Genomic DNA, 24,892 nt, shown 5'->3' on the forward strand with positions numbered 1-24,892 from the left:
TCAAATCTGAATGAGATCCTTGCTGGGTAGAGTAATCTTGGTTGCAGGTTTTTCTCCTTCATCACTTTAAATATGTCCTGCCACTTCCTTCTGGCTTACAGAGTTTCTGCTGAAAGATTAGCTGTTAACCTTATGGGGATTCCCTTGTGTGTTATTTGTTGTTTTTCCCTTGCTGCTTTTAATATTTGTTCTTTGTATTTAATTTTTGCTAATTTGATTAATATATATCTTGGTGTGTTTCTCCTTGGTTTTATCCTGTATGGGACTCTCTCTGCTTCCTGGACTTGATTAACTATTTCCTTTCCCATATTAGGGAAGTTTTCATCTATAATCTCTTCAAATATTTCCTCAGTTCTTTTCTTTTTCTCTTCTTCTTCTGGGACACATATAATTCAAATGTTGGTGTGTTTAATGTTGTCCCAGAGGTCTCTGAGACTCTCCTCAATGTTTTTCATTCTTTTTCCTTTATCCTGCTCTGCAGTAGTTATTTCCACTATTTTATCTTCCAGGTCACTTATCCGTTCTGCCTCAGTTATTCTGCTATTGATTTCTTGTAGCAAATTTTGAATTTCATTTATTGTGTTGGTCATCATTCGTTTGCTCTTTAGTTCTTCTAGATCCTTGTTAAACGTTGCTTGTATTTTCTCCATTCTATTTCCAAGATTTTGGATCATCTTTACTATCATTACTCTGAATTCTTTTTCAGGTAGACTGACTTTTTCCTCTTCATTTGTTAGGTCTGGTGGGCTTTTACCTTGCTCCTTCATCTGCTGTATTTCTGTTTTCTCATTTTGCTTAACTTACTGTGTTTGGGGTCTCCTTTTCACAGGCTGCAGGTTCATAGTCAGCAGGCGCACTCTCAACCATGCACCACCAGGGAAGCCCAAGAAAAAAACAATTTTAAGTAATTAAAAAAAAATAGAACCCTAGGACAAATGGTAAAAACAAAGCTATACAGACAAAATCACACACAGAAGCATACAGATGCACACTCACAAAATGAGGAAAAGGGGAAAATATATATCTTGCTTCTTGCCAAAGTCCACCTCCTCAATTTGGGATGATTCGTTGTCTGTTCAGGTATTCCACACAGGCAGGGTACATCAAGTTGGCTGTGGAGATTTAATCCGCTGCTCCTGAGGCTGCTGGGAGAGATTTCCCTTTCTCTTTGTTCGCCCAGCTCCCAGGGTTCAGCTTTGGATTTGGCCCTGCCTCTGCGTGTAGGTCGCCGGAGGGCATGTGCTCCCGCTCAGACAGGAGGGGGTTAAAGGAGCAGCTGATGCGGGGGCTCTGGCTCACTCAGGCCGGGGGGAGGGAGGGGTAAGGAGTGCCGGGCGAGCCTGCGCGGTAGAGGCCGGCATGACGTTGCACCAGCCTGAGGCGCGCGGTGAGTTCTCTTGGGGAAGTTGTCCCTGGATCCCCGCCCTGGCAGTGGCGGGCTGCACAGGCTCCCGGGAGGGGCAGTGTGGAGAGTGGCCTGTGCTTGCACACAGGCTTCTTGGTGGCGGCAGCAGCAGCCTTAGCGTTTCATGCCCGTCTCGGGGGTCCGCCCTGATAGCCGCGGCTCGCGCCCGTCTCTGGAGCTCCTTTAAGCGGCGCTCTGAATCCTCTCTCCTCGCGCACCAGGAAACAAAGAGGGAAGAAAGTCTCTCGCCGCTTCGGCAGCTGCAGACTTTTCCCCAGACCCCCTCTCGGCTAGCTGTGGCGCACTTTCCCCCTGCAAGCTGTGTTCACGCCGCCAACCCCAGTCCTCTCCCTGGGATACGACCTCCGAAGCCCGAGCCTCAGCTCCCAGCTCCCGCCCGCCCCGGCGGGTGAGCAGACAAGCCTCTCGGGCTGGTGAGTGCCGGTCGGCCCCGATCCTCTGTGCGGGAGTCTCCCCGCTTTGCCCTCCGCACCCTGTGGCTGTGCTCTCCCCCGCGGCTCCGAAGCTTCCCCCTCCGCCACCCGCAGCCTCCGCCCGCGAAGGGGCTCCTAGTGTGTGGGAACCTTCCCTCCTTCATAGCTCCCTCCCACTGGTACAGGCCCCGTCCCTATTCTTCTGTCTGTTTTTTCTTTTGCCCTACCCAGGTACCTACCTCCCTTTGGTCTTCTGCCAGTGTTCAGTAGGTGTTCAGTAGGAGTTGTTCCACGTGTAGATGTATTTCTGATGTATTTGTGGGGAGGAAGGTGATCTCGGTGTCTTACTCTTCCGCCATCTTGAAGCTCCTCCCTTTATTAAGTTTCTTGTTTAAAAATCATCTAAATTTGTGTAGTACTCAAAAAAAATTTGAAGTCCCACTTTGTCCCAGGGATTGTGTATTTAATTAAGTGGAGGATACAAAACAGCAATCTTTCCTGACTCCATGGAAACTTATAGATAATTGGTATAATAAATGTTAATCATAAAAAATATAGATTAAAAAATTTAACTGTGATATTACTGTAAAGAGAGGAACATGATGCAGTATTGGAGTGACATGAGCTAGCTTGGGGGTGGGTCAGGTTGTCAGGGAAGGTTTACCCCAAGCTATAGATGTTTATGTTGAGATCTAAAGGATGAGTCAGAGTGAGTTCAGTCATTCCTTGAAGAATGGCAGGTTCCTAAGATTCTTCCAATCAAGGAAGACTTCATATTCAAAACTGTTGGTTCTCACATTTGGCTAAACTTTGGAATCATCTTGGAAACTTTAAAAAATACTGATACCTGAACCTGAAAAATAAAATACTGATACCTGGATTACATGTCCAGAAAGTCTGATTTAATTGGCATGGCATATGGCTTTGGCATTGGGATGTTTTTTAGCTCCCCAAGTGGTTCTTTTATACTTCTATGCTTCAGAAACAGTTAAAATCCTTAAGGCAGGAGAATTATGTCTAACTCGAGAAACTGAGGGAAGACTAGTGTGGTTGGAGTCCAAAGAATGAGAGGAAATGTGATATGACCTGAGACTGTCAAATGTGACACATCACACAGATTTTGGTTGGCCACGTTAGAAGTCTGGTCTTTATCTGGAGAAAAATAGAAAACTATGGAAAGATCTTAGGCAGAGGACATCATATCTACATGTATGTTTATGTTTGCAGTGTAGAGTAAAGATTGTAAAAGAGAAGCTATGAAGTTAGCTTGGACTATGATGGTGGCAGGGAGATTCTATGAAGTGGATTTGAGAGGTTTTTTTTAAGGAGTTGAAATTGGCAGACTGGCAATTGATTAAATATGAGAGATGGCAAGACTGACTTCTTGGTTTCTGGCTAGTAGAACTGGATGAATGCTAAGGGGTAGATTATGAGCTTAATCTTATGATATTGGAGGTGCCTTTGAGATATCTAAGCAGAGATGTTGAAGAGATAAGGAGACATTTGAGCATGAGATTTTCAGTTGTTTGGGAACAAAGATCTAAAGTGCAATAGCTTTACATTAAACCTTGTAAGTTTTATAAAAATAATTATTTTAGTTGTATAAAACACTATTGTAATAGGCACTGGGTACCTACAGATCATTAAGATGAGGAGATAGGAAAGACTGAGAATTCTAATGTGATTTTAAAATGAAGATCCCTTTAAAACATCTCAAGGTAGCATGGAATGAAAGAGAAGAAGTCCAGCAACTTTTATCAGATTGTAATCATTAAATGCTAAAATATTTTAGGAAGAAAATTCTGATCAGAAAGAAAAGGAGAGCTAATTGAATTTTAGTGACAGGAATCATCCTGAAGAATCACAAAAATTGTCAGGGGTACAATATTACAGTAGGACACAATATCAGATTGGGGATATTTTGGTTTTTATTCAGCTTAAACTAGAGACTAGCCAAAAAGATAGAAGAATAAAGAGGACAGCAGGAGTTTTAATGTATGCATTCATTTATCAGATATCTATTATGACCTATCATGTACCAGTACACCAATGCTATGATAAGGACTACAGCTACAACAATAGACAAGGTAAGATTTATTCAGCTTCACAGAGTTTATAGTCTCCTATCCTACTTAAAACAAGAAAAATAAAAGAGTTTATTTGAGAAAGTGTCCCTAGTTAGCTTTTGCAAAGGAAGCCAATAAAAAGAATGCCTTTATTTGATAAGGTTAAGTAGCCATTCTATGAGATTGCATTTGCTGGGTGTTAGGGCATGTCTTAGGGCAGTGGAGATTCTGATTTAATTGTTCTGGGATTAGGCAGGGCATCAGAATTTTATAAAGCTTTCTGGTTCTTATAATATGCAGCCAAAGTTGAGAAGTATGTTTAGCTTTAGAAGTTATGTTTCATCACTAAAACTAGTGACTCCAGATGATGAGGCTGAGAAAGGAACAGCAACAAAAAAATGCTGCTTATATAGGAATAATAATAATGAACACTTCTTTAGTTTTTATGTGCCAAAAACACTGCTAAACAATTGACATATATTAAGTCACTTAACAGTCCCACCAGTCCTATTACTCTTCGCATTTGAGAGGGAACAGAGGCCCAGTGGCCACACCCAGCACGTGTCAGAGCAGGTCCTTGAACATAAGCAGTCTGGTTCTAGAGTTCCTGATCTTAACCACTCTGCTGTATTTTCTCTAAATATAGTGTAATAGTAATTTTACACTAAGAATTATAAACAAAGTGAAAACATATAATAATGGCAGAGTATCATCAAACCAGTCAGAGATACCAGTTGATAACTGAGTGGTTATTATAGCGCCATAAACACCTTTGAGCTATTTCCTCATATATATATACAGAGAGATAGATATGGATATATAGCTTCTCATGTTTATAGTCTTAATTTGTGGAAATCAGTTAACAAGTTTGTCTTGTTGTACACGTACATGGTTACATAGTACAGAAGGTTTTGTCTTCAGCAGCAATGCAGGGAGATATAAGCTGTAGAATCAGGTAATTTTTTTTTCTGACTTTTCATTTTCTCCTGAAGGAAACTCTAATCGAAAGAACGACTCCTGCTTCATGGTAATGACCAAGCTGTAGGAATAAAATCTCAGGAGGAAATACTCATCCCCTGGGGAACAAGTCTAACAAATTGAACCTATTTTACAGGTGGAAATACCGTAAAGAAAATTATTATTGGAAGGATTACTGACACACTGTGCTCAGAAGTAATATCTACCAAATAATGCTGTGCACTTCTAAACGGCTAGCTTTCAGCTACTTCGTCATGCTGTGGTCGTTCCCTCTTTTCCTCTGAAGGCTGAGAAAGCAAATAAAGGAAACATAGTGCTTGGGAGCATATAGCCCCAGTGCTGTGGACATTGTGTGTCCTGAAGCTGGAACTTTGGTACTATAGCCAGGCTTGGTTTGTTCCATATGAATACAGTCTAGTACATGTAGGGGATTCTGTCTGGTATTCAATTAAGAGCTCTCTTGACTCCTGTTATTAAAGCCTATAAACTATTGAGTGTAAAATTAAACAGTTCAGCTCTTTTTGACGTTATAACATTGCCTGAAAAATAGTGATATAAAACCCAAGTCAGATGTCATTCTTTAAAGCCCATGGGCAAATAAAAAGTGAAAACATTGAGGAGAAAAGAGTAAATGTCTAAAACTTTGTCATTTACTAATGACACAGTATATAATGTTAGGAACATGCTACTGTGCTCATGCAAATACATCAACCAGTTTGTTGAACACAGATATTGCATTGATTTGAACAGAAAGCTGCAGGGTTAGTATTGTTAAAGCTCCAATGAAGGAAATAATTAAAATATTAAGCGTTTTAGGGTTTTAAAATTACTTTAGGCAATAACCAGAAAATACTATAGGAAATAGATATTTGGTAATTGAAAGGAAATTGAATTGGTCTTTATTTTTTTAATCCCTTTTAAATTTTCTCTAGACTGCCAGGCCATGGAAGACAGAGAATCTTGTTTTGCTATCAGCAGTGTGACTTTCTGTAAATCTCATGTGCTGCAGAGACCACTTTTATTATTTTTACTTAGAAAGTGCTCAGCTGAATAGATAGTATTATGAAATTTCATGTGCGTTATCTCTGTTAGTCTCTGGCCTCATTGTTTAAAACTAAAACAAAAACACAATCAAAAACAACCTTCTCCACATGAGCAAAGTCAAGTTAAAGACATTTCAAACAATGAAACCGGAGAAGTTGTTAGATAAGTCTCACACTTGAACCTGAGTGAAATTCTTTTAGTTCTTATCAAACACTATGCCTGTCAATCTTGCTGTGCTGCAAGGACTGTGACCCATTGTAGATACAAACTCAGTTTAGATCTATGTGAACCTAACTCATTTTTCTTGCTTATTATTGGAAGGAGTTTTTACAGTCAAACAAAATAGCTTGAAGTGAATCTCAGGGATTGACTGGATATGAACAGAAATTAAGGAATCTTAAAACTTGAGTAATCCTTCAAAAAGGTGTGTATAATCAGCCTTTCCCTTATAATGAGGATAATAATGATACCTTCCTCATTGGGTGGTTTTGAGAATAAATTAATTAATATATGCAGAACTCTCTGATGATTAGCACATACTGTGCACTATGTATGTGTTATAATAATTTTTATAAAAATGACATTGATGGTGATGATTTTGCCTTTTAAATTTTATTGCCAAAATATGAATTCACTCACTATTATATTGAGCCAGCCACTTAACAGTACCGAGGCTTATTTTCCTTGACTGTTAAAATAGGAATACTGTCTTCTCTACCTTCCTTAAATAGATCGTGTTTATGAAAATAATTTTTTAAGCTATAAAACAGTACAGCAACTAACAATACTGAATCTGGACTTTAAAAAGCAATACTTACATGTATATATATGGCTGAGTCACTTTGTTGTACACCTGAAACTAACACAACATTGTTAATCAACTATACTCCAATATAAAATAAAAAGTTAAAAAAAAAGCACATCAGTTTAAATCCTAATTTCATCTCTTTGTAAATAAGTGACCTTAACTGAGTCCTTAATTTTTATGTCTGTAAAGTAATATTGATAACAGCACCATCTCATAAAGTTATTTTGAGTCTTAAATGAGATCATGTATGAAAAGCTCAGTACCATGGCTGACGCATAGAAAGTATTCCAAAAAATGTAAAAAAAAAAAAAGTTCTATTCAATGTAGGAAATGAGTATTATTATAATTTTTTAATGATTTCTTTGTTACAACCTATGTTGATATGTGATGAGTGGATATACTTTATTTCTAGTTTTCCAGAGAATCTGTATCCTGAAATATCTCTGTATCATCTCTAGTTTTTGGTGACCACAGCTAACATTCAGATAACATTAAGTATTGGAGTGGGTGAATATGCAGGAATACCTGAGTTAAGTAAAAGGAGTTACCAGTCTTAAAATATAGACTGTTGTTATTAAGAACAGGAACAACTTTTCAACTTTCTAAGTACTATAATCAAAAGACATGTGAGTCAGATGGCAAAAAAAAAAAAAGAAAGAAAGAAAACAGAAAGGTGAAAAACCTTCATAAAGCAGAAGAGAAAATTATATGGCCTGTAGTATATATGAGAGAATATGGCCAAACAATAAAAAAACTTCATATCAACTTATTGACCTGCCCACCATGCACACACTTGATATTAAAAATAAACCTCCAAGGAAAGACTTTTATTGGCTCGGGTCAGATGACCAACTGTTAACAATTGCTAAACCAGAGAGTCAGAGTCATGAAAAAATTTGGATGATTTGGAACACTTGTCTAGGGATGGAAAAAGAAAGCAATTCTCCAAAAGGAGGGATGGGGTTAGTGGCCATGCATGGTCACTGGAAGAAATCAGTGTGAATAAAAAGAAAAACAAGAGAGAGAGAGGAAGGGGAGAGGAGAGAGAGAGAGAGAGAGAAGAAACACTAACTATATATAGTACAAATAGTGTTTAAGTCACTGCCCAGGTCGGAAGATAAGATACAGCCACCTCCTTACCTCCTCCAAATGCTTTTTCGTTATTGTTATTTCAAACCCCCAAACACTAGAATGCTCTAGAATTTTTCAATCATTGACTGTATTTAGTTATGTTTAAAGGAAGACATAATTAAGAAGAAGCTGGAAATTAAATATTTTTAACTGTTTGTCCAGAGCATTGTTGAAACAAACTAGTCAGCAGGTTTTGTTGGTATTCCAGTAGTAAATATTTTGACTACTCAATACACCAAAATGCTATGTTCAAGTTGGCACTAACAGATGTCATTTATCAATATTTAGGCAAACTGACAGTAGGTTCACCAAACTTAAAAAACAACTCCAAGGGAGAAAAAACCCTGTGTTTACTTTGGCAGTTTAAACGTATTAGTCATGAATAAGATCATGTCCTAAAAGCTATTAATTTAACTTAGAATTAAGTAATATAATGGTAAAAGGCAGATAGCACATTGGAAATTTAGCTTTTCACTTCGTTTTAGATCTCTTTTTCCACCAATATTATTTGGTCTAGGGAAATAAAATCTTCTTGAAGAAGTAATTAGAAAAAGTGCACATCAGTAAATGTAATTGAGGATAGACTTCGGTTGACCTCAGAAGAGAACAAAAGTTCAAAAGAAATTTCATAAGGTTTTAAATTTGGCAAGAGGACTACAATATCTCTGATAACTAGACTTTCAACACATTTGGATTTGCTAATTGGATCGAAGTTCTAATTAGACTTTTATGTAACTAAAAATGACACATCACTGTATGAATTTAATGTGCTTTTGCAGTTGAAACCAACAATTAGCAGCCTTTTTCAAATTATTTTAATAAGAAAAATGCTGGCTTTTTGTTTACATTGTGACATCCACTTCTCTTAAGATATATTGTATCCATTTTAGTTTTCTCAAATACCATTTGTGGAGCTCAAAGAGAAACTTGAGTTTTAATGGGAGGCACCCAAATTGTTTATTTGTGAGGGAGACTTGCCAGTATGTTAATGACTTAAGAAGCCACAGCAAAACGCAATGCAAGGAAATAATAGTCTTTAGGAGGAAGCAGCACAAATAACCAGGTACCCCTGTAAACCATTCAGTTAACCAAAACAGTCTCTGAATATGACTAAAAGTCTGTTACATTTTTAAAGCATGCAAGTATGGAATAAGTTCCCAAATGTAAAGGCTCATGGAGCTGGTATCAGGATTAATAGTATGATGTATCTTCCCAAGATGTGCATTGAAAAATTCTCTTTGCAGCTTTGCTTCTTGGGCAGATATCTGCTAATCCAAGTCACAGCACCTCTCTTTCCTCCTTATTTTTGAATTGAGAGTCACCCATTTTTATCCCATTGTGATTTATAGGCAGTAATTTTAAGACTGGTAGTCCTCAGATTTGGATATTACAAGACATAAGAACTACATGAGAATGTAAAATTAAACCAGTATTTTGGAGAGCAAAGAGCAGTTAATTGTTGGAAGACTTTAAGGAAAAGGCTGCTGCCAAAGTCTCCAAACAGATTGATAGCGCTGACAAAAAAGGCAAATTACATTGTTTTATGTACTGTGAATACTTGAAAACAACAAAGCCATATAGATGATTTTTTTTCCTCAAGTAAAAGCTGTAACCCCTCTAACCACATTAAAAATCTTACAATTTTATGTTCCGTTAAAAGCAGTGTAAGATCTAATTAAAACCACTGAAACTGTAAAAAAAAATCTAACTTGTGTAGTAATTGGTATATTAGAACAGGCATTATGCTAGAATTATATGTGGTATTATTTTTCCAATTAGTGTATTACTGGGACTGAGTTATTGGTGTATTTATAACTCCTCAAGTCAGATGTCCTCAGTGAGTCCCCTAAAGCATGTTGGATATTGTCACATGCCATATGATGATATTTAAAAGCAGGAGATGGCATAGCATTTTTGCTTGCTTCATTTGCTGTTAAACAGGAAAAACTGCACAGGACACTTCCTGTTATCAGTGACTCCAAGATTTATCCCACAGTTCTCTGAAAGGCCTATATATAGGTGATTGGACTGTTCTTCAGGCAGAAAAGTGACCAAGCTATTTCATCTTTCAGCTTGGGTGCTGGACTCCTGTCACAGGGCTGAATGGGTCCCTGACTGACAAGAAACTGGAGAATAACATGCGTGGAGTGGTCCTACGTGTGGTGACTGTTCTGGTAGGTCTGATCTGCCCCTTGCAGTTTTGGCTTCTAGATGTTCCTTTATCCTCCATTTCTTTATGTTTCATTAACTGATGTCATAATATTAAAGGAGCTGACTATGCATTCTAAGGGATTTGTAATGGTCATGTTTTCCAACCTTCAATTTATGTGGATCAGAATCAGATTTTTACAGGCTTTTCCTTTAATTACAGTACTTTTGTCATAACTTTCTTAGACATTTTAGGCCAAATTTCCATCCTTCTACAGTTTCCTACACGTGATAAAGTGAAGTTATCTCTCAGGCATTCTCTCACTGAAGCCCTGTGGTCTATGTAAAAATGAAGATAACCACGCCAAATAAGGGTAGATTTGATCAAACATAGTACATTCAGTAACACTAAAACATTAGCAGACTAAGAATATTTTTCTGGGAAGGACCTACTTCAAAGTAAAAATCATCCAATTGTTTCGTAAATGATATTTATTATCAACCGTATTCAAGCTCAGTGCTGATTTCTGGGGACAGTGATGGTTAAAATGGACAGATATGATTCTGTCTTAAAAGAGCGTATCATCTGGTGATTCTGTGGCTATTACATGGGATTATACATGTGAAATATTTATTACAATTTCATTTACTTGGTATAAAAAGCAATAAATGGTAACTTATCATTATTCTATGCATTATTATTTTCTCACATGATACACAAATAAAATAAGATGTCAAAAGAAATAGTCTTCAACAGTAAAATACTCACATGGGTACTATCTAAATAGCCATAAAACATGAAGACATGCATTCTCCCTGCCTGTTTCAATGTGATTAACCTTGTGCTACTTTATAGTATGTTTCCAAACAGAATAATCCATAGTTATTAACTTCAGTTTTTTTCAGAAAAGCCCACTTGTTTTTAAATTTGAAAAAGTCTTACAGGCTAAAAATATTGCAGAATTAGTAGACAGGAGAAATGGTGTTTTTTGGTATATTGATGCTAATAGATGTTTATCAAGGTTTATAACAGCAATAGCTGTCCTTTGTACATTGTTTAATACAATTTAAGAAGAACCAACATAATTTCATTGTTTAAAAGAAGGATCTGTGATATTCTCTATAAAAGGAAATTCAAACGAGTAATCTGTCCTCCCTTTTTGCTGCCTTTAATTTATTTTTAGTTACTGTTTTAATAATATTTTTACTGTTTGGCAAATAATTATATTATGAATACTTGACAACTTAATTGTGAATGTGCTTCTGTACGTACTCAAACGTGTAGATATGCATTGGCACTGATGTGCTAATATTAAAAAAAGACAGACATTTAAAGTACAGTAAACTGTAATAGTCTCTTCTCTAGTGATTAACATGGAAACTCAGGTGAAAACTGTAATAAAAGACAATATATGTGCTTTGCTTTTGTCTTCAACATTCATATTTCAAGGCAAGCTAATCGCATTTAGTCATTAAACAAATATTTATTTAGTACTTACTATATGATAGACTTGGTAATGGGTTATCCATCTTATATGCATATTCATACATCAAGGTATGCAGAGAATCTTACTGGAGAGAAGCACATATAACGAAACAGCTAAGATTTATTAATTACTTACTATGTGCCAGATACTCTACTAAGTCTTCTTCATCTGTTATCTTAATCAGTCCTCACAATATTTACAATAAATAGATAGTATTCTGATCCTAAGAATGTGGTTGAAGAAACTGAGACATACAGAGGTTGAAGATTATACAGATAGGAAGTAGCAGAGAGAACGGGGATTCAAATCCAGGATCTGACTGCAGATCTCTTAACTTCTGCCTTCTTTTTTTTTTTTTTTTTCCGGTACACGGGCGTCTCACTGCTGTGGCCTCTCCCATTGCGGAGCACAGGCTCCGGATGCGCAGGCTCAGCGGCCATGGCTCACGGGCCCAGCCGCTCCGCCGCATGTGGGGTCTTCCCGGACCAGGGCATGAACCCGTGTCCCCTGCATCGGCAGGCGGACTCTCAAGCACTGCGCCACCAGGGAGGCCCAACTTCTGCCTTCTTAACATTATATTATAATCTCTCTCCTCCTACTGCGATGTGTGCAGATTGAGGTAGCTATAGGATTTTCTTGATAGTTGGAAATGCTTAACTATGAATAAGATGAAAGTGAGTTTTACTGGGAAAGCTTCACAGAACCAATTATTTTAAATTCATTTCCAGGCTGAGCAGAACGATTGCTGTTTTGTGCTTGAAATGGTACTGCCTCACACAGTGTTAATACCTGTGTGCCCCAGTCTCACCTTCATGATTCAGAATGGTCTGTTTCCTGCAAGCTTAGCCCAGCACATATCCTGAATATGACTAGTGAATGAAGATATGGAAACAGTCTCTTTCCCCCAAGTTTTCTGTGGTGCAACATGGATTCATCAGTTGGGTGCCCAGTTGAGTAAAAGGTTGTTACACTTTTTACACTCTCACAATATACAGCCATTGTACTTAATTTCTCAGGCTTCCTGTAATTCTTATTTGAATGGAAACCAGCCATGACTTTCTTATTTATTTCTTACAAGCACCTTTCCAGGTCTAGCTCTCACTTATATGGCCTTGCAAGCTTCCTCCACCCAACACTGAGAATCACTATTTCCTAAATCCACCCAGCACCTCTAAAATCACAATGTCAACTAACCCCTGAAACTCAGATTTGTTCTATATTGGACTTGATTTAGCAACCTAAACACAACCCCCTTGTATTCCAAGTATTTACCTCCAGCCATTTCCAGAAGGGAGAAAGAGGAGGGAGAGTTCATGTGTAAAGCCCCTGAGGGAAGGTCTCTCAGCTTTTATTCCATTCTAACTGCGATCTAGTGCCAGTTACACACACACACACACACACACACACACACACACACACACACACCCTTTACTTCTTAGGAAAGTTATGCTGTCGATGACACACGGGTTCATAAAATTGATTTTTCTTACCTAAGTTTTGAAACTCCTATTCCTATCACTATTAAAGATATTTCATTGACTTGAAGGAAATAATCTAATATTTACCTTAAATTAAATATTTCAGCACTATATTGTTTATGATGCCAGGGGCAAGTGAATGGTATTCAAATGGTTAATTGAAGAAAATTAAATAAAGGGATTATTAACAAATACTTTAAGTAAGGTTAAATAAGTCAACAAGTATGTTGAAGTGCCAGGGCCTAGATGCACAGCAAGGCTTGACAACCCTGAAGACTGATGTGACATGGGAGAGAGCAGTATTAACAGATCTAGCTAGAGCCATGGGAGAAAAATCATATAATAGTAGCTGTGACCTTTGTTATGGGAAAGGGATGGAGAAGGAGAATCACTGTCAAAACGACATTCAGGCAGTGAGGAAATGGAGAGGAGGTTACCCCAGTGTCACTTCTCCTATCTTTCCATCTCTTGCCATTGTTTCCAATTGCAAATCCAACCAGAAATCAGAGGGCAAGGGAACCCAAGTAATGAAGACCATGAAGGTCGGCTTTCCACATCACAGAGAAGGGCAGTGAGGGACTGGAGGGGAAACAAGGGAAAAACCGTCACCAGCATCTCTTATTTGATCAAACCTGTTAAGAACTTTACATGTGTTAACTTATTTAATTCTTATAAAAACTCTACAAGAGATGCACTGATTACATTAAAGGATGAAAACAAGACTCAAAAGAATTAATTAAATCTCTGTGTCCATTATAACTAACAAGAGCCAGAGATGAGTTTCAAGCCCACAGATCCTGGTTCTGGTGGCTATGTCCTTAGCCCTCTGACATTCTGTCTTTGGGATCAGAATGAATTCATATTAGGTTTAAATTAAGTATAACTATTGAGATTGCAAATGTTATTGGATTAGTAATTTAGGAACATTTTTTAAATGGCATCACATAAGGATAACTTTATATTCAACCATCACCAAAGCCATGTAAGTGTCTTAGAAATGGAGAAAAAGAAAGAAAGAATGTGAATAAAATTCCCTCTGCTAAACTCTGTTTCCATATTTGGTGTGCTGATCTCTACATCTTACCAAGTGGGCCAAGTGTCTTACTATGAGGCACTTATTAAGATCATTTTTTTCCTTTTCACTTCTAAAGTTGTACAAGTATGGATAGCCATAAATGACCAATTATGGCATTCAATTTTTTCATGGTAATTCACAAGCGTTATTGGAAACATCACTGAGTTATAAATGTCATCATAATAATTATGAAAACTTAGGAAAATAAAATGGAAAGAAGTTGGCAACAAATGAAAGATTTGAGCAGTTATCCTGTAAGCAAAAGTATAAGATATCTGAAAAACATAAACTGACATTTAGAAAGAGATCACTGATAAATAACTCTTATTTTCTTGATTTGGTTTTGCCTAAAACAGACACATGGCATCTCTGATGAAAGATGAACTCACTCATAAATTGATTTGAGAACTATTTATTGAGTATCTTTTTCTAGGTGCTTGGGGTACATACAAAACAGAGAAAGATACTGACTTTGGGGAGTTTCATTCTAGCAGGACATCTACAGCTCTAAGAATATTTATGAAAAAATGCAATGCCACTGTTCTACATTGAATATATTGTACAATGCAGTATCCCTTTGCCTAAAACTACCATAAACATAATTGTATAACTTTGTATACATATATGATTGAAAATTTATGGTAGAGCTGTGGTGGTGCTTTTTCTGTATTTTATAAATTCAAAAACATACAGTTTTTCATATTTTAATATCTTTGACTCAGGATGCATCTTTCAATTGATGTCTTCCTGCAGTTAAAATTGGCAGCATTTTTTGTCTTTATTAGTTGTAGGTAAAACAATTTTGCATCTTGCAATTGAAAACATTTTAGATTAAATAATATGTGGACGGTATCTTTACAAAATTAATTAAGTTAATGGATATTCCTGGAAACTTCATTTAACAAAACTGAGCATGAAGCCATCTTAAAGAGACAGACTATTTTAAAGAATACTTCCTGAAGAAGAGAAATAACACTAGGAAATGAAACCAATTTAAAAATATAGGAGAGTAATAGCAATGAAAAAAATTACTATCTAAACTAAAAATGTCACTAGACTCATAGAAAGATAAACATAGAAAATACTCCAAGGCACATTTTTCACAGACCTAGAAAAAAAAATTTCACAATTTGTATGGAAACACAAAAGACCCCAAATAGCCAAAGAAATCTTGAGAAAGAAAAACGGAGCTGGAGGAATCAGGCTCCTGGACTTCAGACTATACTACAAAGCTACAGTAATCACGACAGTATGGTACTGGCAAAAAAACCCCAGAAATATAAATCAATGGAACAGGATAGAAAGCCCAGAGATAAATCCATACACACATGGTCGCCTTATCTTTCATAAAGGAGGGAAGAATATACAGTGGAGAAATAACAGCCTCTTCAATAAGTGGTGCTGGGAAAACTGGACAGCTACATGTAAAACAATGAAATTAGAACACTTCCTAACACCACACACAAAAATAAACTCAAAATGGATTAAAGACCTAAATATAAGGCCAGACACCATAAAACTCTTAGAGGAAAACATAGGCAGAACACTCTATGACATAAATCATAGCAAGATCCTTTTTGACCCACCTCCTAGAGAAATGGAAATAAAAACAAAAATAAATAAATGGGACCTAATGAAACTTAAAAGCTTTTGCACAGTAAAGGAAACCATAAACAAGAGGAAAAGACAGCCCTCAGAATGCGGCAGAATATTTGCAAATGAAGCAACTGACAAAGGATTAATCTCCAGAATATACAAGCACCTCATGCAGCTTAATATCAATAAGCAAACAACCCAATCCAAAAATGGTCAGAAGACCTAAGTAGACATTTCTCCAGAGAAGATATACAGATTGCCAACATACACATGAAAGGATGCTCAACATCACTAATCATTAGAGAAATGCAAATCAAAATTACAATGAGGCATCACCTCACATCGGTCAGAATGGCCATCATCAAAAAATCTAGAAACAGTAAATGCTGGAGAGGGTGTAGAGAAAAGGGAACCCTCTTGTACTGTTGGTGGGAATGTAATTTGATACAGCCACTCTGGAGAACAGTATGGAGGTTCCTTAAAAAACTGAAAAATAGAACTACCATACGACCCAGCAATCCCACTGCTGGGCATATACCCTAAGAAAACCATAATTCATAAAGAGTCATGTACCGAAATGTTCATTGCAGCTCTGTTTACAATAGCCAGGACATGGAATTAACCTAAGTGTCCATCATCGGATGAATGGATAAAGAAGATGTGACACATATATACAATGAAATATTACTCAGCCATAAAAAGAAATGAAATTGAGTTATACAGAGTGAAGTCAGAAAGAGAAAAACAAATACCATATGCTAACACATATACTTGGAATCTAAAAAAAAATGGTTCTGAAGAACCTAGGGGCAGGACATGAATAAAGACACAGACATAGAGAATGGACTTAAGGACATGGGGAGGGGGAAGGGTAAGCTGGGACGAAGTGAGAGAGTGGCATGGACATATATATACTACCAAATGTAAAATAGATAGCTAGTGGGAAGCAGCTGCATAGCACAGAGAGATCAGCTCGGTGCTTTGTGACCACCTAGAGGGGTGGATAGGGAGGGTGGGAGGCAGATGCAAGAGGGAGAGGATATGGGAATATATGTATATGTATACTGATTCGCTTTGTTATACAGCAGAAACTAACACACCATTGTAAAGCAATTATACTCCAATAAAGATGTTAAAAAAAAAAAAGAAAGAAAATACACCAAGGCAGCTTATATTAAAACTATACCACATAAAGCGAAGTCTACACTCTGTTGAGAAAGGTAAATTTCCCCAAGCAAATCACCATAAGAAGGGTGTAGCAGATAGCTTCCTACTGAGCCATCATTTTAAGAACATTTTCCTTTTCCTAAAATATTTTCTTATTATTAGTCTCACTTCTTGGAATTATTTTAGCAGGCCTTATTTCCCTGTGAAAATGGAGATGTTATCTGAGATCAGAGAAAGGTAAAACAGTATTGTATAGTACACCCTAACTATTAGCTTTGACTCAATAACTATTGTTGAACATCTGTTGTCAGCTAAGCACTGTGCTAATCCCAGAGAGGCAAAGTTAAAAAAGATACAGTCCCTGCTTTCAAGGACTTCCACATGAACTATTTTATCAACATTATTAAATTCTCTATCAGAAAATAGGACCTGTTTATGAAGGACTCAGAATTAAATACACTGTGGGGAGCCTGAGAAAGAATGATAAAACAGAGAGAGACAGATAGAAAGAGAAACGTATGTCACAGCCTTTTATGATCTAATCTCAACCGCGACAACCAGGACCAGCTTCGTGGGTTTACAGGACAATTTAATTTCTCATTTCACTGTGTCCTTTCATTCAGAACTATTTGTAACTCTCTGTTTTTATTTTGTAATCATTTCATTAGTGTTAGACTCCCCCTCTAAGCTGCATACCAATAAAACACAAGTTGGTTTTCACATGCAATATCAGGTATATAGAAGCAGGTCAGTAAATATATGTTGAATGAACAAATTAAAATATTCTGATAGCCTCTGTGTGTGTGTGTGTGTGTGTGAGAGAGAGAGAGAGAGAGAGAAATGGAGGGAAGGAAGGAGGGAAAAAAGGAAGGGAAAAAAAGGGGAAAGAAAAGAAATAAAAAACTTTGTATGTAATTACAAAAATAAGAACAGGAATGGACACAAGACTATGCCTGAATAAATAGTCTTAGGAGTCCTCATCCTTTAATTTCCATCTACTAAGTCTAAATTTCCAAAAGGGATGGCAAAGGATTATGCTATTATTAAATCCTTTGACATAGTTGTTACTAGGGAATGACTTACATGCTTTTAACGTAAAGAAGTAGAAAGCTTTAATTTAAAACATCAAGAATCATTCATTCATATTATTAAATAGCAAGTTCACATTTGGTGAGAAGTTACAAATCATATAGAATCATTTAATATTCTCTTCGTCTTAGAGGCACTCATTGTTTGGCTTTTGTTCCACAATATTTTGTTTCCATGTGGACTGATACTTCCTAATTTATGTTCCCATGATTTATGTCAGTGTAAGATGGAGCAGTGTACTTAGCTTCTTCTGGATGTACCATTTAGCAAAAGAGTAAATAATATGCAATTGATTTCCTTATTGGAAGTACTTCAACCTATTTCCTTGCTTTTTCTCCACCTAGTCTTCTCTCTGCAACACAGTCATACTAAAAGCCATTTGTCATATACTGCAAAGAGTACTAGGTTTGTAGTCAAAAGACATCAGTTCAAGTTCCACCTTTTCTACTTAGTAGGTCATTGAACTTATGGAAGCCAGGGAGCTATTCTGAACCTCAATTTTTCTGTCTGTAAAAGAGGAATAATAAAACTGGCCCCACAGGGTTATTATGAGTGTAAACAGCTTAAACTGTGTGGAAGCAGTTAGTAAAGTGCAGAGTGTTTCTAAATATAAGATGTTATTATGTCTGAGTAGAACAATGATGTGTAAATAAACTAAAGAAAAGAATAAAATGAGCATGAGTGATCATGAAGGCATAATTAATCATTGTCATCAATCTTCAGATTTTTGTGGGAAATTATTTAAAGCACCCTAAGGCAGACAAGCAAAACATAAACTACAGAATCATGATTTTTAGTCCACTCACTGTTAACTTTAATTTGAAAATCTGTTAATGAGAACAACAGCAACTCTCCTCTTAGTGAAATTGCTTCCTAGAGAAAAAATAACACAAATAACTGATACAAAAGAACATTCAAATAATAAACTGTACATATTTCTAAAAGTCTGGTAGGTCAATTACATTGTCTCATAGGAATCATGTTTGGTTTCAGGCTAGCTTTAAATAGACTCTATATGTTAATATATAACTAGGAAATACACTAAGAACAGCCTTGAAATGTCATTTTGCTTATTTTTTTGCTAAGGACATTGTCCATGTTTTTGCTACTTGGAGACCTTCAGCATTTTGAACCCCCATAGAGCTTTAAGCTTTCCTGAGTCTCAGCCTTTGAGTCTGCTGAGCCTAGAGGCAAATTTAGGGGCTGGGAGAGTGAGCTTGATAAGAGGCTCTCCTGGCAGGCACTCACATCAAGGATATGGGAAGGGAGTTGATGGCCATCTCTTACAGCTCCCACAGCAGTGTCTGAAGAGGGCTCCTTTCAAGTGTTAATAAACACTAAAGTTTGGTTCAAAGCTCCAGGCAAAAATGATAAATCTGGCAGAGGACATTTCCCATGGATACTGTCTTAAATAAACTAAGCTAAAATTCTCAATAAAATCCGTTCAGTGCCATGTAATAACTACCACACTGGAAGTACACAGTATAACACTGTGGTCAAGAACACTGTCACTGGAGGAGTTCCACTTCTGAGGTGGCAGGGTGAGAAGTTCCATGGACCCACTCCCTAGAAAAATAAGCAACAGGGCAAAAACTGGCTAGCTAAATAAGTAAGTAAATAAATATAAACCATTTAAAGTCTCTGGAAATTTCCTAAGGGCATACTGAAAATGAAGTAACACTTAATCAAGAAAATCTACTAAAACTCAATGAAAACAACAACAGTCTATAGTGTCTCAGCCTCATCTTGCTCCTTCCCCTTCCACCTCACTTTCTGCCTTACTCAGCTTGATGGAGGCTCCACTCCAAGTAGGTTTGGCCAAGAAGACAGGGCTTATTCTCCCTTAAAAGTTTCCAATTAAGGGTTATCTCTCCTGGAGGATGCTAGGATTTTTCATACCATCCACATGAAATTTGAAAAGGCTAAATTCCTGGTGAGTGTGACCAAGAGTTTGTGGGCTCCCTTTCTTCACCCAGCTCTGACCCATAGGATGCAGTCTCAACCCCAGACCTAGAATACTGGGGCCTTGATTGCCATCACTCCAGCTTGCTCCAAGGGCAGAGGTTCCATGCCAACTGAGGTAAATGGAGAAGACCAGAGGCTGCCACCCAACTCAGTACCCAGAGTTGTAGCACAAAGACTTTGTCCAAGGGAGAGGCAGTCCACGAGAAAAGAGAGCCCTTAAACATTCTCCAGTTATTTGAAACAGAGCATGAGGAAGTTCAGGTCTATGGCTCCTCTTAATTAAAAATAACAAGCTAAATCATAAGCCAGATAGCTCACCAGAGAAAACCAGAATAAAGAGATAGCTAAGGATATCCTTCCTGAGGTCAGAATAAATTTTAAAGATTAACCCCAAAAATGACCCCTACCAAAATTTATTTTCTTCAAACTACTGAGCAAACCCAGGGAATTTTTGAAGACAGTAAAGCAATCAATCAGTAATTAGTGGAGCTTATGGCTTAATGACCATAATAAATATGACACACATGAATATGGACACAAACATCCTCAACAAAATGCTAGAAAACTGAATCTGGCAATATATGAAAAGGACTATACACCACAAACAAGTAAATTTTATCCCAGGAATAAAAGGTTGGCTCAACTTATGAAAATCAATCTCATATACCATATTAATAAATAAAGGAATAAACCCACATGATCATCTCAACAGATGTAGGAAAAGCAGTTAATAAAATCTAACACCCCTTCAGTCTTGTGATAGAAGGGAAGGAATTTTCTAAACTTGATAAAGAGCATCTATAAACCCACAGGTAACGTCATATTAATGGTGAAATACTGAAAAACCCTCTAAACCCCTAAGGTCAGTAACAAGACAAAGATGTCAGTTCTCACTATTTCTGTTCAACATTGTGCTGGAGTTTCTAGTCAGCCCAGTTAGGCAAGAAAATTAAGTAAAAGGAATGAGATTAGAAAGGAAGAAGTAAAACTATCTCTATTTACAGATGACATGGTCTTGCATTTAAAAAACCCTAAAGAGTACACACACACACGACTAGAGTTAATAAATGAGTTCAACTGCTTTGCAGCATACAAGATCAATTTACAAAAAGCAATTGTATTTTCACACACTAGCAATGAAAATTCCAAAAAAGAAATTAATAAACGCATTTTCATTTAAATATATCAAAGGGAATAAAATAATTAAAAATAAACTTAACAGAACAACTTCAATATTTGTACACTGAATGCTACAAAACATTGTTGAAAGAAATTAAAAAGTTGTAAATATGTGGAGAGATAGCCTATAGTCATGGATTGGAAGACTCAGTATTGTAAAGATGGCAATATTCTCCAAACAGAACTACAGATTCAGTGAAACCTCTGCTGACTTTTTTGTTTTGCCATAAATGACCAGCAGATCCTAAAATTCACATGGAACTGCAAGAAAATCAGAATAGGCAGAAAACAAAAAAAAGAAAAAGAAACAACAAACCCACAAAATCTTGAAAAAGAACAGTAGGGAGACTCACACTTCTCAGTTTCAAAACTTACCTAAAAGCTATGGTAATCATACTGGTTCAAGAACAGACGTTTAGATCAGTAGAATAGAATTGAGAGTCCAAAATTAACCCATATATCTATGGTTAATTGATTTTCAACATGTGTCAAGATCATTCAATCGGGGAAAGGATAGTCTTTTCAACCAGATGCCCATATGCAAAAGAATGAATCTAGACCCTTACCTCAAATCATGTACACAAATTAATTCAAAATGTATCCTAGACTTAAATGTACAAGCTAAAACTATAACACTCTCAGAATAAAACATTAGATGTTAATCTTTGTGACTTTATTTTGGCAATTGATTCTTAGATATAACACTCAAAGCACAAACAACCAAAAGAAAACAATAAATGAATTAGATTTCATTAACATTAAAAATGTCTATGTCTCAAAGGACAGAATCCAAAAAAAATGAAAAGACAACCTACAGCATGGGATAAAATATTTGCAGATCATATGTCTGATGAGGGACTTGTATTTAGTACATATAAAAATAAAGTTATAATAACGACTCAATGTGAAAAAAATAAACCAATTAAAAATAGGCAAAGGATCTGGACAGTTTTTTATAGAAGGTATATAAATGGTCAATAAGCATATGAAAAGATTCTCAATACCATTTGCCGTCATGGAAATGCAAATCAAAATCACAATGAGCTACCACTTTACACCCACTAGGATGGCTATAAATCAAAAGGACAGATAATAACAAGTGTTGGCACAGTTGTGGAGAAATTGGAACTTTTGTATGTTTCTGGTGGGAATGTGAAATAGTGCAACTGCTTTGGAAAACAGTATGGCAGTTTCTCAAATGGTTAAACACAAACTTACTGTGCAACTCAGTAATTCTACTCTAGGTATGTTCCCAGGAGAAATGAAAATGTATGTCCACACAAAAACCTGCACACAAATGTTCATAGCAGCTTTATTGATAATAGCAAAAAATAGAAACAAATGTGTATCAACTGATGATTGGAAGAAGAGTGGTATACCTATAAAATGGAATATTATTTGTCAATAAAATGAAATGAAGCACTGATAACATGGTACATTGATGAACCTTGAAAATATGCTAATTAAAAGAAGCTAGTCACAATAGATCACATATTATATTACTCCATTTATATGAAATGTCAGGGATAGGCAAGTGTATAGGGACAGAAGGTAAGATTAGTGGCTGTCTAAGGCTGGAAGAGATTAGGGGCTTGAGAAATGATGGCTAATGGGAACTGGATTTCTTTAGGGGGTAATAATGTTCTAAAACTGATTACAATGATAATAGCACATGTCTGTGAATGTACTAAAGCCACTGAATTGTACACTTTGAATGGGTGAATTATATGGTATGTGAATTATATCTCAGTGAAGGTATTAAAAAAAACAAGTCTGGAATGAGATTATATTTCAATCTCCAGGTCTCCTATCTGTGAATTTAGGCCAAGTATTTAAACTCTTTATGATTCTGTTTCTTCATTTTCAAAATGGAGATAACAACATTATCTATGTCATAGAGCTGCTATGAAAATTAAAGGAACTAATAAATGCAAAGAAGAAAGGACTTCTAACAGAGCCTGGCAGATAGGAAGTGCTGTACGTAGGAGTTAGTTCTTAATTATGCAGAGTGTTAAAGGAGAACATAAAAGCATCTATCGCATGTGTAGGGCAGTGGGAAAGGCTTAAAGGGTGACACAGATTAGTTTTGAAACATAGGCAGGGATTATCAAGGCATAGATAAAAGGGAAGGAATATCCATCAGTGTAAAGAGTATACACAAAAATATGCAGACATCAAGAATTTAAAGTATCCTATAAGTAAACTGGAGTATCACCTGAAGCAAATGAAATTGAAATGCAGCCTGTGTTTTAGGTATTCTTTTTAAAGAGCTCCTTCAGAGACAATTTAAATAGAAATTTTCTGTGAGAATAAGGTTAGCATTACATAATTTAGATAACATGCATCAAGTTAAAAACACCATCGTTGAGACCCTGATCTAGACTGAAGATTAGGTAGAATGTTTCTCATCTTTATTATTGAAACACATAGCTCTGTATGGTATACATATTTTGTTGTCTGTTCTGCTGCTGGTATCCACCTTATGTGAGAGAAAAGGGGAAAATGTGATTTTTATAAACAGACACTTGAGGAAGACTAGCCTATTCAAACAATGTAATTCATAGCAACACTGGCATATGTGTTCACTTCAATGCTGAGTGAATAAAATCATCATGAGAATTGATGCATGACAGTGGCTTGACAATTTCTTATTCTTTCTCATCACACCAATTCTTAAGATGCTTTCTGTCATGCAGACATGTGAATATCGCTGTTGGACCGAGCTAACTGTGCATGACCCAACTTTTTTTCCTTTTGCAAGAGGAAACCTGAATTCTTAGACTAAACAGTGAATAAATGTTTCAGAGATGTGTTATATAATTTACTTCTGAAAAATAGAGTTACTACTTGTCTCTAGAAGTTTAGAAAGATATTGACATAGTCATTTGCAAATTCAAAGATGTAGAAACAGTAGGTCTATGTTGACTTCCATAACCTCTGCAATATTCTAGCCAATATCATATAGCACTGCATTGGAAAGAAATCCCAATGTTAAGGTGACCTTGAAGTTTTAAGTTACTTTTTGCTAATGCAGTAGTTTTGGCATAGTTAACAAAACCAGTTCTATATATAATTCCTCAGAAATAAATATAAGTATAAATATGAAAGCTAGAGAAATGCTTCTGATACAGATTTTACTTTTTAGAGTTACAAAGGAATATATTAATGAATTAAGAGCCATTAAATCTTACAGATAATGTTACCAGCCACCATTTAGGGCACACTTATTATTCTTGGTGTTTTAATCTTCATGGAGCCCTCAAGATTATTATTTGTGTTTTGTTGATATGGCTGAGACTTAGAGCTAGTTAAATAACTTCAAGTTACAGTTGTGGCAAAAATAAGCATTGAATCCTTGTTTGTCTGGCTCCCCGCAAGCCATGATGGTGACAAGAACAGGACTAAATTCCTGTTGCCAACAACTGGAAAATTGAGCAAAGTATGGAAAAAAACTTTCAGACATTGGTCAATATGTAAATAAGGACTTTGATTCCTAAAGGTTGCAAACAACGAAATGATTCCAACAATCACCCCAGATCTTTGGCTGATGGCAATTTCCAGATTGGAGGCCCAGGGATATAGATCCAAAACAGATTGTCAGCTTTACTGAGTTGAGAAATTAGAGATCAAAGTTGTGAAAGCTGAGGAGGTTGGTATTTGGGGGGACATGTTTGAAAAGAGAGAGCTATCTGAGGAGAATACTTGCAGGAAGGGGGTCAAAATGACATAGGGGTCATTTTGAGCCTTGGCTGAGTAATAGATCATACATACATCCAGAGAAACTGTACAATGCTGGGGAAAGAATGACACAAAAGCATATCAATCCCCTTTTTTTTTTTTTT

General features: G+C 36.5%; 1 protein-coding gene across 2 annotated transcripts in view; it reads left to right on the plus strand.

Moving 5' to 3' along the window:
* Positions 1–24,892, plus strand: part of GRID2 (glutamate ionotropic receptor delta type subunit 2) — a 1,374,233-nt gene that overhangs the window by 1,025,442 nt on the left and 323,899 nt on the right. For both annotated transcript variants that reach the window (XM_007450019.1, XM_007450020.1), the window contains one exon: positions 9,939–10,040. In XM_007450019.1, the coding sequence (XP_007450081.1) occupies positions 9,939–10,040 (102 nt within the window). The remainder of the gene's footprint in view (positions 1–9,938; positions 10,041–24,892) is intronic.

The sequence above is a fragment of the Lipotes vexillifer genome, unplaced genomic scaffold (genome assembly GCF_000442215.2).
Source record: "Lipotes vexillifer unplaced genomic scaffold, Lipotes_vexillifer_v1.1 scaffold178, whole genome shotgun sequence".
In the NCBI taxonomy this organism is placed as follows: Eukaryota; Metazoa; Chordata; class Mammalia; order Artiodactyla; family Lipotidae; genus Lipotes; species Lipotes vexillifer.